Below are 15,171 nucleotides of genomic sequence, written 5' to 3'. Positions count from 1 at the left end.
CACGCTTAAATCCCTCGGATGGAAGCCTTAATAAGCACGTGCTCAAGATCTCTTTCGCGGGCAGTAAACGTACTTCATTTTGGCCCTATTCATTTATTGTTTTGTTAAACGTTCGTCTTAATATTTGTGACAGGGCGGCAGTAGTGAGAAGGGCAAGGACCCATCTCCCGGGTCTAATTCAGGGAAACGTAAGCAGTGGGGGAAGAATGTGGGGGGGGGGATCGATTTGCAAAACCTTTAAGATTACTTCGCAGCATCTCAGGGGACATAACGGTGACGGCGCCCTCTGGGATCTCGAGCTACCACGCGCAAAAGAGTTGCAACTCATAAGCGAGGGGCGCGGAGGGAGAGCGAGCTCTGGGTCTGTCTAGAGACAGAGCGCAAAGTCTTGGGGTTTCGTACAGAATGAAGCAGGCAAAGTCAAGAACAACTACAAACACGCTGCCATAAGCGCCTGTATCTCGTGGCATTTACCCCAGGGTAAAAGCCTTTCAATCACGGCACAATACGTTTCTGTCCTAAGCGCCTCCTCTTGCTTCCCCTTTCCCACCTGGTCCCCTGGAGGTGGGTTACACAGCAAGGAGGATCGCATCCTGATCCCCCGCGCGCCCCAGCCGGGCCAAGGTCTCCTCTGGCCCTGGCCTTCCCCAGAAGTGCCTGGCGCACGGCCGCCTGTGCCTGTTTACTCGGAAGTCAGTCCCGCTGCGCTGGACGAAGTGAGCGCCACCATAGCTGCCTCGGGAGATCGCAAAGCCCGGAGCAAGAACATTAGCCAAACAGATGAGTTATCTGACAGCCCCGGGGAAGAAGCAGGGAAGCGGAATTGCAGCCTCCGGGACATTTCTTTCTTTACAATGGAAAAGAGCAACTCGGAATCACAGTGATCAAATGTGTCAGGCCCTAATCCCTTCCCCCCAGCCCCCACCGCAGGAAGGAGCATGAATGTCAACCTTACCGGGGTGGTGGTGGAATAGGAGGAGGAGGATGCAAAAGAGGAGTGGGAGAGGGGGTCGGAAGAACTGTCTGGGCTTCTTCCTCATTGGCTGAACCGGCAGCGTCTGCCCCCGTTTCCTCCCCCCCCCCCCCGTTACACCCAAACGCTCACATTCACACGCCAGTCCTCCCCCCTCCTTCCCTTTCCTCCGCTGGGAAAAGCCTCTTTCCTCGGTACAAAGTGGAGTTGGGCGGCTCCTCGGAATCTAAGTGACTCCGGAGTAGGGAGACTTGGAAGTTGGCGACTCTCCCCCAGCGCGCGGATAGGAGGTGGTGTTGTTTTTGGGAGGGGGGAGAGGTGGACCGTGCGAGCGTGTGGGGGGGACGGGACTCCGCTGAGCAGGTTGACCTTCCCGCCCCCTCGCCTTCCCTCCCTCCCCCCGTCCCAAGCCCGACCCCGAGCCAGGCAGCGCGGGCGCCTCATTCCCGAGCGGGGGATCGGGGCGCTCGCAGTGCGCGCAGGCTCCAGCCCACCCGGCTCGGCGTCCGGCAGCGAGCAGGAGGAGAGGAGCGCAGCCGAGAGCAGCCGCAGCCGCCGCAGCCGTCTCCTCCTCTCCGCGCTTCGGTGCCGCCGCCGCGTCCCGGTGCCGCCGTGCCACGGACGCGCAGGCAGCGCCGCCCCGACCGGCCCGCGGCTGCCGCTTTGTCATGCTGCCCAAAGTGGAGACGGAAGCCCTGGGACTCGCCCGGGCGAATGGGGAGCGTGGGCAGATGCCGGAAAACATGCAAGGTAAGCGCCGAGCGCACCGAGAGGCGAGCGAGCGAGCGAGCGGGTGGGTGCGCTGCCCGGGCAGGAAAGCGGGCGAGCAAAGAAGCCGGCGCTCGGAAACCAAACCGAGCGCCTCCTCTCCCCCTCCGCGCCGGGAGGGCTCCCTGCAGTCTCCTCCCCTCCGGCAACTTCAAGGCTTGGCGGGTTTTGGAGCGCTTTGGTTCCCAAGCAGGGTGGACACCGAAGTCCACGCCCGGCCGAGTAGGGCTGCTCCGGCGCGCGCTTCGCAGGCGAGGGTGAGCGCACTTTTTTTTCTCGGGTGGAAACCGTTCGGAGAGTCGGATCGGACCTGGGAAGCTGGGCACTTACTCCCAAGTAAACGCTGCCCGGCTGGCTGGCAGGGACACGCACACCGTCTTTGGATGGAGCAAGAGGGCACCGGGCAGGCCCCAGTGAGAATTGGTAGGGCAGCTGGTGGCCAGCGGGTTGCCCGAGCGCACGCGCGTTTTACTCGGAAGCAAGTCTCGCGCACTTGCGGGGCCCTGCTCCCCAGTAAGTGAGCACCGCACCGGGTGGCGAGCGAGGGTCCCGCAGCGAATTTGAAAGTTGCAGAGTAACATTTAAAGCGGAGGGCGTTCAAAGAGTTTCTGATGGAAAAGAACGGGATCAACTTTTGTTGGGATGCTGGCTTTCAAGTAACACGGGGATCCTCGTCAGGCACAATCCGCGCGGAAACTTTCCTTCTTTCTCTGACCTCCCACACACAGACACACACACCCGCTCCCAGCATAGTTTTGGGTCCAAAAGCTTGTATTCGCCAAACGCAGAAGTTGACACAATAAAACGAACGGCCGGTTTTGGTATGGTTTACGGTGTTGCCCTGGGGCCGGGGCGGGGGGAGAGACTAGAAGGCAGGCGGGAATTTGTAAACCTCTACCCGGAAATCACGGGACGCTTCTGCCTTTCTTGGACACCAGCAACAAAAAGTGAGGTCCTTAAACTTGGGAAGAAGTATTTTTGCTTTGCAAGTAAAAAAAGTGAAACACGTGTGCGGTTGGTTCTTCAGCTTAGGGAGAGTATCCGGACAGGTTCTGGGGATAACGATGGGAAGTTTTTTTAAACACGAGTACACACATACACTTTTCCGTAGCAGAGGGGGAGCCGCGCTAATGACAGAGTCAGGAGGAGGCAGCATCGTACATACAGCCTTTCAGTGAGGCAGCCAGTTAAGAGGGCTGGGAGACCTTTCAATGGGGAACCAAGGTGGTAGAGACGCCCCCGCCCGCCCGCCCCTGCCCAGGATCAGAAGGAGACGTGTACAGGGACAAGGGGACCTGCGGATTCTCCTTTTTGCTGCTTTAGTCTCTGGCTGAACTTGAAACTGACAAGGTCAGCCTGGTGGTCAGAAGGGAGCTCATTTATTCTAGCCTGCTCATCTCATTCCAGCTCCTATAGATCCCAGTGGGCTGCGATTCCCGGAGAGAGCGGGGTGCAGGATTGCAGCGGAGAGCTGTTTCCTATCTCTAGAGCCTTGTTTCCTGAGGGGCTTTCCTCCCTAGCAAACTCCCAGCAGCAGGAACCGGAGTGCCCTTCTGCAATGAGGCGACCGATCCGAGGGACCGATTCCCCCACGACCCGTCCGTCCCGGTGACTTCGGACCGTGCCTGCTGCCGGGCTAAAAACGAGGTTTTTTTTTCCACGTTGTTGGTTGGCGCGTAGTGGTGCCAGATTGGAAGCACGGATCCACCGAGGAGGGTGGGTTTGGTTCAGCGTCCTGCCCGGCTGCAATTCAGCGCCTGAGGCTCAACAGAGTTTGGGAGCGCTTGGCGCTTCTCGGAAGGCAAGAGGGCTTCAAGTTTCTGAAAGGGTCGGCTGGGTCTGGAGGGGGGAGGCTTTACGAATAGAGTTGCCAGTGTGGGTGTCTTTAGAGCCGGGGAGATAAAAGAGGGATCAGGGAGGCAGCAGAGGTTATTTTTTGGGGGGGAGGGAGAAATAGTTGGGTGTAGAGGTCTCCTAGGTTTTCCCAATAAGACTTAACAGCTGCTCTATATCTAGCATCCTCTTCAGTCAAGTGGGGGAGGGGAAAGTGGCGTGAGGATTGGGGGGGGGGGTCCTCTGGGGAACTAGTACAGGCTTGTCCCAGTGCAGATGCCTGTTCTCCATGCGCCTGGGGGGCTCATTGGTGGGTGGGTGGGTTCACTGGTTACACAAACGGAATAAAAATTACTGCCACAAGTATATCTTAGTGACTTCACAGATCGGTTTTGAGAACCACTTGAACAAACCTCCCAGAGGATGTCTAGGAGGAGAGTAATATTTTAGGTTTTGCGAAGCCTGCAATCCTAAGCACTAGGGGGGCATTGAACTCCATAGGAGCATCTGTTTCCGAGTAAACGTGGTCAGGATTGCACTGTCGACACCGCAGCCCTCTTCATGCCTAGTCAGAAATTAGTCCCATTGACCCCCCCATTGGTGGGGGGCTTCTTCCCTAGTATCTAGGATTGTAGACTGACCAGTCAATTGTTTTCCATGGAATTTCCTTCCAGCTGAACACGCTTGAGGACGGGAAGCGCCAGGCTGCGATCTTAAGGGCACTGCTTTGACTTACAGGGAGTTGGGTTCTTTTAAAACCAGGTCCTCCAAGTTAACGTTGTTCAAAGCTGGCGGTTGTCAAACCCCACAGACACAGGCTTGCGGCTCCTAAGCACATCATGTTATCTGGAATTACTTTACCAAGTACTGCAATTGCATTAGTTGGGAAAGCCTGTTCACGCGCCTGGCAGTCGGCGAAACTTTGGGTGATGCCAGTGGGGATCTCCTTCGCCTCTGCAAACTCGATTCCCAGAGATTTCGGGGGGGGGCATTTATTTCGGCTTAAATGGGACCTGGGTCGTTCCAATAGTTGACGCTGGCAGGAGGGAGGAAGCGACGAGAGTCCCAGGGAAAGCAGAACTTTGAGATGTGAGAAGCGCAAACTGGGGGTAGGATGGGAAATGAACCCTGAAACTCTCTGCCTGTTTACCCCCACTTATGCAGTGGGACTTGCTTCCGAGCTAGGAAGTTGCCAGACATGACTGTGCCTCCCTCCGGAGCTGCCACGCAGGACAGGTCAAGGAAGCAACCCCCTCGTGGCCTTGTTTGTTTTTCATTTCCAAGTAGGTTCCTCTCTACTTACAGCAGGCTAAGGCCCGCATCCCTCCATCCCATTTCACCACCAAAGCGATGTAGCTGTAGCATTATGTGTACGGGGGTTTGTATGCGTGTGTGCAGAGCACAGCAAAGAGATGCCGAAAGTGCAGAAGTTAGAAAACTGCTTTATTAAGTTATTTTTTCCCACTTCTCAGTGCATGCACAATATTGGAGCCGCGCAACACTTTCTAATTGTTTTTAGAAAACGCAGAAGCTCAACTGCAAAAGTGTGGGGCTAGGAGAGGTATGCGTGTGTAAAGGAGGTGCTGCCACCTCGTTAGAAAGACCCCAATCCAGTCCCAGAATTCAGTAAAACAAAAACCAACAAAGCAAAACAAGGCTGTCATTTATTTTAAGGACTCTCCCTTTTGCACCTTCCCGGTAATGCGGAATACGTTTGAATGCGGAGCAGTGTGGCGCTTCCAGGTTTGTGTATGTGCCCCTTTTCTTTCTGAAACAGGCAGTCGGCGGCCCCGCTTTCCCTCAGGCCGCAAGCCCTGAAGTCGCCCGGAGAGCTCCTGAGCTCTCTCTTCCTCTCGCCCCTGGTTCTCTCTCTCTCTCTACTCGCCTTGTTAATTTCACTTCCCACCTTCTGATCCCCGAAGAGGCTGGCGGAGCGCTGGAGAGGGAACCGGGGCTGCTTCGCTTCTTCTCTGACCAAGCTTTTCCCTGCTGGAGCAGCCTCCTTCTCCAAAGGCCCTGCGCTTTCCCGTGCGCCACGCTCGCCACTCCGTTGCCAGACCCAGTTCATGCCCGCGTACATTGCGAAAAGTTGTAAGGAACGCCTTGAATCGCTCGGCTTGACTCGATCATCTAATAATAATAAAAAAAACCAACCCTCTTTGAATCTTCCTTCCATTCAGCCCTGCTTCCCTCTCCCGTCCGTGCATCTATCATTTATTCAAACACCTTCCTGGAACTCTGATCCGCCTCCAGCTGCTGCGCCAAAGAGAGCGCAGCGAGCAGAGGCGCAAGGGCGCGCACAGCGGCGTCAACAGAGGGGATCGGGGGTTCTGTTTAGAGTCGATCTGCTGACTGGGCTCTTTTTAGGGGTTGGGGTGGGGTAGATGCGTCGCTTTCCCACCACCCCACCCACCTTCGCGATGTCCCAGCCCCTGTAGCCTCCCACCCGCAGCATCACCCCGCTCCAGCTTTTTCTTTGGGGTTTCTGCTCCTACAGGCAAAGAGACACCTAGGGAGTGCTTTGTGGGGGGCGAGGGATAAAGACTCAGGAGACCGGCAGATCTTCCTGTTCGTGTTGCAGGCATCTTTTTTTCCCTTCCTGAGCCTGTGGGACACTCGCCCTTTCTCTCCACCCCTTTGCAGGAATTTGGCTCACTTTGGTGAGCCTCTCGCCCCAGCGCGCTGGGCTTTCCTCTTTGGGCTAACTCTGAGGATCGGAGCAGTTCCTTGAAAGTCTTTCTCTTGGCCACCGAGCAGGAAGATCCGAAGGAGGGGCGGGGGGGGGGCTGCCTGTGGAAGAACTTTACTCCTTGTTTTAGTTGCCAGCCTTTGCAAGAGTTTGGAAGCTAACAACTCGGCGCGCAGCGGGATCGGACCCTTTCAAAAGCTGGAGGAGTTTGCCTTGCTCAGGTCGAATTAGGCAGAAAAGAAAACCTCCTGTCCGAGGAACGGATTTAGACAAGTTTTAGCGGAATAAGATTTTATAGCTCCCATTTTTCATTTTTGGTACTGTTTAAGAAATTGATTTTCAACTCGGAGCAATTGGCTTTATACAGCTGAATTGGAGGTTAGGTAAATATTAAAAAGTTGGCTGCTGCAACACAGAACTTCGGGGAATGAAACAAAAGCTTCTTTCTCATTAAAAATATGGGGACTTTTGCTTATTTACGTTTTTCAGATGAAATGCACATTTTCTTATTTTTCTTTGGGGTGGGGGCAGGGAATCTCCTAATAGTAAGTTGAAGAAAGCCAGTGAACTTGGAAGTGAGCTGCTTTGGGCTTAATGGGACTTACTTGCAAGTAAACATGCCTAGGATCCAGCTTGAAGTCAAATGATTTTGAGGATGAGGTTGTTGGACTGGGGAAGGTAAACTGAGCAAAGTACTGTCAAGAATGCTGGCTGTGGGTGGCTTGGCAGACTTAATTCTCCTAAATGAAATATGGGAAGAAAAGTTATTGGTCACTAATTAAAATGTTTGGTGTTGCTGTTGATTATTTATTGATTTTTTTAAAAAAAAAACACTTTATGACTTAGGCTGTTTAAAGAGGATGAATGTCCAGGAATTGTTTCCTAGTCTCAAAAGTAATAATGGATGTAAGTTGAGGTGATGGGCACATTTGCATACATTCTCATGGGGTGTTATTTTCTTTATTTTCCAGTGTCTCAATTTAAAATGGTGAATTACTCGTATGATGAAGATCTTGAAGAACTGTGTCCAGTGTGTGGAGATAAAGTCTCTGGGTATCACTATGGACTCCTTACCTGTGAAAGCTGCAAGGTTTCGTACATTTTTTCCCTTCTTTTTTATGGGAAGGGAAGGGGATTGATAACTTTATCAAGAAAAGGCTTGGTAATTGCTATTTCTGTTTATTTTGATGGGGACGGCAGAATATTGTGAAAATAAGTAAAGTTTCTTTTTGGAAGAAGTTTTGTGAAGAGCAGGAAATATCTCCCTTTTTTAGTCAACAGTAAGAAGAACTCAATAGGGTGTTCTGTATACAGTGTGGCTATATTTACTGCCTTTAAATATTTGGTTGTCGTGAAGTGATGTAGTTGTAGAGGAGCTTTCGTTCCCAGCTGTCCTCAATATTGATTTTAGTTGATTTATATACATTGAGTATTATTGTTCCTGTATCTTGTTCTTGATAAATTTCAGGGCTGCAGTATTGAAGGCAATAGTTTCAAGTTTTTCATCTTTCAGGATGAAAATGTAAATTTCTGTTGTCATACTTTTTATGCTTACACACAGACACAAACAATATTTTATGTCAGTATTCATTTGGAGGGTGATCAAGTGGAAATCAATTAAATAGGTTTTTTTTTGAAAACCTCATATATCACGATGAATATTTTTGCATGTGTATTTCATTTTAATACATAATATGCGCATAGGGTTCAGAATTATAGGCTGATCCCATGAAGCCAGCTATTAAAGTCAACCACATATTTGATCTGAAATAAATAACTGGACAGCTGTAAAAGGCGGTGGTAAAAGAATAATATTTTGAGAAGGAAATGTTCTAGTAATATGGAGACTGTTTAGTTCTCTGTATCCCTGTACAAAGCAATATTGCTTACAGTAATTTTGCTGGCTGATAGACAGATGTAATTTTGGGACTATAACATGAAGAACTGTCCCACTAACTTCAGGGATTAACGGTACAGTCCTATTCATGTCTGCTGAGAAGGAAGTCCCACAGATTACAACCACACTCCTCAAGAAAGTGTGCATAGGGTTGCATCTTAAATGCCCAATATGTATTTTCCCCCATATTACTGTAAATGATCCTAATTATTAGAATACCTAATCATCGTATAGCACATGACTTTTTTCCCTCATTAGTAGCCGTTGTAGTTTATATAGTCCCAACAGAAGGTCTCTGCCCCAGTAAGCTTACACTCTACATTTATACAGCTGGAAAACAGAGGGAGAAGTGGGCAGTAAGGGCAAGAATAATAAACCAGGGGAGACAAGGAAGGCATCAGTGAAGGTAACGGATAGGAGGAAATGTATTTTGCAAGCAGTTAAGCTTTGCCTCAGTGGAAGCTGAGAGATGAGGGGTTAAGCCCAAAGCTTTGTGGAAGAGATGGGTGCAGACAACACATCTCTCTTGTACTGGGTGAACAGGCTTTTTAACATTCTGCATCAAATCACTCAAAAATGCCAATTCAAACATAATTTTAATTCATACCATAAAATTATAAGACTTTTTCGGCAAACTGTAGAGGATTGCTAGGGATGCAGTAAGGAAGGCTCACTGAAGTCTGTTATAAATCAATACGAATGCAGACTAGCCCCAGAAAACTTCTGTCTGTGGCCTAAGTGAGTTTCCTCGAAGAGACGACATGAAGAAATATGGAATCAAGCCTGCTGCTTCGTAAGTGCTCAACTGGCATAATGACGATAGAGAAGTGAGTTTGGTGAAGGTTTTCGGAATATGACATAAACTCCAGCACCCCACCTGTCCATGCAAAACAGGTGAACGTTTTGTGTCTGTTTTACAGGGGTTCTTTAAACGAACAGTCCAGAACAATAAAAGGTACACATGCATAGAAAATCAAAGCTGCCAGATTGACAAAACTCAAAGGAAGCGCTGCCCTTACTGTCGGTTTCAAAAATGTCTAAGTGTCGGGATGAAGTTGGAAGGTAAGGCAAAGAGTTGTTCCTGCATATTTGTAAAACATCTAATATGTAACTGCTCTGCAGCATATTTACAGTTGCTGCATTTCTGTCATTCTGGACAATTCCAAGATTCATGTCTTTATGGCTGATCAAAATTATTGATGCTTGTGGCTCCCTGCATGCAACTTTTGTTTTTAAAGGATTCCCCTATTACATATGTACAGTAGCTATTGTGCTGGGAAGGTGGTTTAAATGTGTGCATTAGAAATGGCAACTCATAAGTACATACAACTTTACAGTTACAGCAGACCATAAGAATGTTGATTATTCAAGCTAACAGTAAATACAAGAACAAATAACATTCATTCATTTAAGCAAACAGAATTAAATGAGAGTAGCTATCATAAATTATTTAGGGGGAGTTTGTTAAGAGTTCCCACAGCAAGATTTCTAGCCATATCTGATAGTTTTAAAAACACATCATTAGAGGTCTCGTATACTGGGCATTTTTCTCCTGCACAATTGGTCATTCTTAGTTATCAATGGAATTCCTTGCATGGACAGGTTGTGCAACTGAGCGAATCATTAACTAAATAATCATTGAAAGTATGACTAGCATTCAATAGAAAGGGACCCTACTTTTGTTTTACTTTGCTTTGCAATAGAAGTCAATAATTGTGAGGAAGTATAAAATATTTTGGATTGGATTTAAGATTTTCCTAGTATAGTTGTATGCTATACAACTATAGTATATTTTAATAGTTCACTGAAATGATAGGATTCAACATTAGGAAAGACAGTTGTCTCTTCCCCTTTCTAAATTACTAGTAAGTTTGAGTTCATATCTATTTTAACAAGTCACAAATGCAAGATAAGAATTGCATCATGCTGCATTCTTTTACTCATAGCAAATTACCATTCAAAGGTCTGGAAAATTCATTTTACTTCAGAACCAAATGTTAGCTTAAACAGAGATTTTGGGTTCTTCTTTTTTTAAGTGGCCATGGATGTTGCTGTCTCAAAGTTGTGATAGCATTTTATAAGGTATCTAGTTTGGCCCCCAAAAGAAATTCAGTAATGAGTTTAACAATGGATACTGAGATGCTAACACTTTTGCCATATTTTATTATGATTTTATGTTGATCTACGTGGTTATGTCTCAGGTCATAGCAATTGCTAATTTGAAGCAAATGCTATATGAAATTTTTATTGGTTTGCAGTGTTTCAAATATCAAGAAATGGGATTCAAAATGGCAGAAAACTCTGGCCCTATGTATTATAATTTAGATATATGATTGCTAGAATTTTATTTTATTTGTGACTGATTTCAAGGTTGATTCTGAATGTGGAATGTATTCAGTGTTCCATTTCACAGCTTTTTAACGGTGAAATCCTGGACTTCCTTAGCCTGCAATCCTACCTGGGAGAAAGCACGATTAAATTCAGTGGAATTTACTTCTGAGTAGACATGTACATGACTGCACTGTTAGCATGGAGAATGGGACTTGCATGAGATTTTACTGTACATGATTTTGCCAAGATTTAAAAAATGGGCTAGGCATAATTACTGCATTTTAATACTTCTAAACTTTAACTGGCATTACTAACCTAAGAGTTTATTAATTTGTGGTGACTAATTTTAATCAGTGGGTCTGACAGTTGAGGCAGACTTGTTTATTTTTGAAGCTATTTTGGTTCCAGCATGAATGTGAAATATTTGTCATGCTTAAACTGAGGAGTACCTTTTGATTGCTAAACAGGATGGTATCCTACACTTCTTTCAATATCACAGAAAGGCACCTTTGGTGCTTTCATAATATGGTATTTGATTTAAAGATAATTGATGGAACAATTCATCAGTTACTCACTTAAACACAAGTAATAAGCAAACTTCCTTCCATTAGTAGTCAGCCTTATTTTCGTGCACACAGATTTCCAATATGTCCCAACGTACCGCTTACAAAGTGTAGTCCACAAACCACTTGTTCCAGAATACTTCTGCATAACAGGCAGTTAAGCCTATGTTTGTTGCAGTCCAGGGGACTGCAGAATATGGTCCACAGAATATAACATAATTGAGGTAATAGAAGTAATCTTGCCAAATACATGCTCAGAATCTGCATTTTGCAAGATATAACGTTAACAGATGAGCAATAGGTGGACAAGAAGAAAGGATGCCCAAGGATACCCTATCAAATCCTCCTTTGCTCCCCCCCCCCCCACGCATCTCCCCAGGTAGACTTGAATCCTGTTTCTCAGCTCAGCTGGAGAGAGAAGTATTTAATAGATTTGCAAAGGAGAATCAGATGTCAGGGACAGGATGAAGCACCACACTGCCAATTTTCTCCTAAAATATTCCCCTCCCATAACAGTACTATGAGGGAATACCTCCTGAGGGAATAATGTCAAAACAACAACTATGGTTACTTGGTGGGGTTTTGGTGATTATGCTAAGGTTACCAGATGTCCCCGTTTCCCGGGGACAGTCCCCGGATTTACAAATCAGTCCCCATACAAAATTCATTGAAGTTGAAAAGTGTCCCCGGATTCATTGAAAAAAATCTGGTAACCTTAGCATGTGCCCCTGGGAGACAACAGGCACCCACTGTCCGTACTTTCCAGAAACAAATGAAAACATTGTCTCAACAAGTTTTTTTCAGCTTGGTGAAAAAGTCTCTGCCGTAGGTGTTCATTTCATTTGTGAACCTATATTGTGGTGTGAGTGTTTCCTTTTTAGAAAAAAACTGTGTTCGGCTCTTTTATGGCATGCATGTAAATTGTTTGATGCAAGTGCAAAAAGGTGGTTTCTAAATTAATAAATAATAGTATTTTTAGTACTGGCTAGAATTTTTTTTAAAAAAATGTAACCATTCGTCTGTTTTAATATCAGCAGACATTTGGAATTCTTTGATTCCACTAGAATGGTGTTAAAAATAATGGCTGCAATCCTATCATGCCTGTGCAGAAAGCATTTCCGTGTATATATGGGGAAACATCCCATTTTTTTGTTCTGGCTGTAGCCTCTCTATTGAATGTTCCTTGGGAGGCTCTCCACCTTCAATATTATTGTTTTTAGGAGCCACAAACATGCCAATTCCCTATCAAATCTTCCCTTTACCTATGCCTATCACATTGCTACATAGTTCAGTTGGCACTGTGCAGCTTACTTGTGGTACCCCTGAAAACACACACATGCATACACAGGGAGAGCCTTGTTCCCGGGCAGGATCAGTGCTTCTGATCTTACAAAATTACAGCAATCAGAAACTGGCTAATGGTGTTGCATGTTGCAGCACACTGGAACAATTTGTATAAAAATGGCACACCATTGCAGCCAGTTAATAAACCTTCCAGATCAGGGATGCAGTTTTAGTTGCCTGCAGTCAGAGACAGTTGATGCTTTATTATTATTATTATATTTTAAATAATGCCCCCCTTCTGCTCTTGTATCATAATTCAACTTCCCTTTTGTTATCAGCAAAACGGGAAGAAGAAATGCATGCCCTCATAATTGTAAATGCCCGTGACATTTATATACATGTTTCCTTGATTGTGATACATGGACTTAAATTTTAGTTCATAAATTACAGTTTAGGCTGGAATCATTAATTGTTAACGCCTTTATGATAATGTATAGTCCTCTGTGTACCTAGGACTTCTAATACATTTTTAATGGACCACTAATCCTTAAGATAAAAGCTTAGGAACGTAACCTCCAGCCATCTCAGCATGTCACCAAGCTGTCAGAGGCCTTTCTTGCTATCTAATTGCCATTGGGAAGGGCAGGGATGGTGAGACCCTCTCGCTGCTGCTTTCAAAATATGCTGTGGCAGAGACCACCGCTATGTTCCCCAAGGCAACTGTTGGACTGGGTTTCCTTGACTTCTTTCCCATCCAAATTCTGTTACAAGCTGAATGGCTTCAGCAATTGCAAGATCAGCTCATCTCTGGGGTGGGTGACACCCGACTATTTGGACATAAATAGCCTACCTGGAGAAGCATCTCCAGAAGCTAGGGGTACAGGGAGAGTCAAAAGTGTTCTTAGAATGGCTAAACCCAAACAAAATACTGTTAACTGTATTATAGCTGTTATTCCCTCACTCACCCCACAAACATTTCAAACAGCATGGAACCCAAAGGCTTTGAGAATTTAGTTAAGTGCCTCAAAATAGCATCCTCTCTATGGGCTGACGGAGATTTTTTTAAAATTGCAGATTCCTAGGGCAGCTTACCAAAAGTTAGAATTATAGTAAAGCAAATTGAAAGGAAAACATTAAAACACCACAGAATAAAACAGCAGCATTAAAGCAATCAGCAGAATAAATCAACCCAACACTAAAGTACAGAGGATTAGTAAGCTTTGGATAACAACGTGACCCAAAAATGTTATTAAGATAGGTGGAGAAACCTGAAGAAGGGCCTCTGTTGAAAATATTAGTGTGTGGAGACAAGCAGCTTTTTAGATGTCAGAGCCAAGCTGTGAAGGGCTTGGAAAGTAAAAAACAAACACACACAGCACTTTTGAACTGAACCCACAAACAATCTGAAAGCCAGTGTAGTTGGTGGATCACAGATTTAATGTGATCAGAACATCCGGTCAGAGTTAACAGCTTCACCACTGTAATTTGGACTAAATGCAGTTTCCGAACTGCCTTCAAAAGCAATCCCATGTACAAAGCACTGCAGTGGCCTAACCTGGAGGTTACATGGATCACTGAGACCCAGATACTTCCGTTCAGGTAAGTTCACAGTTGGTGCTACAGCAGAAGCTGGTAGAAGATGCTCCATGCCAAGGAGAACAACCTGTATTTCCAGTGACAAAGATGGTCCTTTGAGGGGATGGTCCTCTGCTCCCAAGGCATTTATAGTCTAAAAAGATCCATATTGCTAAGTTAATTTGAATACTGTCATTTACTTCAGTCATAATTTAACGCCCGTCATTTTTTCACCTCCACTTTCAACAGCCGTGAGAGCTGACCGGATGCGTGGGGGTCGAAACAAGTTTGGACCAATGTACAAGAGGGACAGGGCACTGAAGCAGCAGAAGAAAGCTCTCATCCGAGCAAATGGACTCAAGTTGGAAGCCATGACTCAGGTGATTCAAGCAATGCCCACTGACCTAACAATATCCTCTGCGATCCAGAATATCCATTCTGCCTCCAAGGGCCTACCTCTGAACCATACAGCCTTGCCTCCCACAGACTATGACCGAAGCCCCTTCGTCACCTCTCCCATTAGCATGACAATGCCGCCACATGGCAGCCTGCAAGGCTACCAGACCTACGGTCACTTTCCGAGCCGTGCTATCAAGTCTGAGTACCCCGATCCTTACACTAGCTCCCCTGAGTCGATTATGGGCTACTCTTACATGGATGGTTATCATCAGACAAGCTCGCCAGCAAGTATTCCTCACCTGATACTGGAACTCTTGAAGTGTGAGCCAGACGAGCCACAGGTCCAGGCTAAGATCATGGCCTACTTGCAGCAGGAGCAAGCCAACCGAAGCAAACACGAAAAGCTCAATACCTTTGGGCTTATGTGCAAAATGGCTGACCAAACCCTCTTCTCGATCGTCGAGTGGGCCAGGAGTAGCATCTTCTTCAGAGAACTTAAGGTACGCTACACACTTGTTTTCTATTGCATGACAATGAAATAGAAATATGGTTTGCCGTTTTGCTTGGCGTGACTTACATTCACTCACTACTCTTTGGTCAAATGGCACTGTATAAACTGTGAGCGTGGAGCTGTTCTGCTCATCCGTTATCCTTTCAGCAGAAGGTATAAAAAAAAGTCAGACCTCTATTCTGCAGATTTCCAGATCAACAATTTTTAAGCAGAAGATTCTGGTGAGCTGGAGTGTCTGTCTAAGCAGGGCTACTTGCAGAGTCTACAGCTGTCTAGTATGACACTTGTGGGAGTGGAAGAGAATGTTTGCTGTGGGAGATAGAAGATGCTTTCCCTTTGAAGGCCTTT

At 46.5% G+C, this 15,171-nt stretch overlaps 1 protein-coding gene across 4 annotated transcripts in view; it reads left to right on the top strand.

Annotated features, from left to right (window-relative positions):
• Nucleotides 1–15,171, top strand: part of NR5A2 (nuclear receptor subfamily 5 group A member 2) — a 123,000-nt gene that overhangs the window by 15,230 nt on the left and 92,599 nt on the right. The window contains exons 1-4 of one of the 4 annotated variants that reach the window (XM_081010793.1): nucleotides 1,577–1,723; nucleotides 7,235–7,353; nucleotides 9,081–9,222; nucleotides 14,163–14,812. In XM_081010793.1, coding sequence (XP_080866919.1) covers nucleotides 1,642–1,723; nucleotides 7,235–7,353; nucleotides 9,081–9,222; nucleotides 14,163–14,812 — 993 coding nt within the window. In that variant the 5' untranslated portion in view covers nucleotides 1,577–1,641. Of the gene's footprint in view, nucleotides 1–1,576; nucleotides 1,724–1,977; nucleotides 1,999–6,271; nucleotides 6,647–7,234; nucleotides 7,354–9,080; nucleotides 9,223–14,162; nucleotides 14,813–15,171 lie in introns of those variants that run through there. The other 3 variants (XM_081010792.1, XM_081010791.1, XM_081010790.1) reach the window with 3 other exon arrangements.

The sequence above is a fragment of the Podarcis pityusensis genome (genome assembly GCF_964106645.2).
Source record: "Podarcis pityusensis genome assembly, chromosome: 6".
Lineage (NCBI taxonomy): Eukaryota > Metazoa > Chordata > Lepidosauria > Squamata > Lacertidae > Podarcis > Podarcis pityusensis.
The sequence above is the reverse complement of the archived record's forward strand: the minus strand, read 5'-3'. Positions and strand labels throughout refer to the sequence as shown.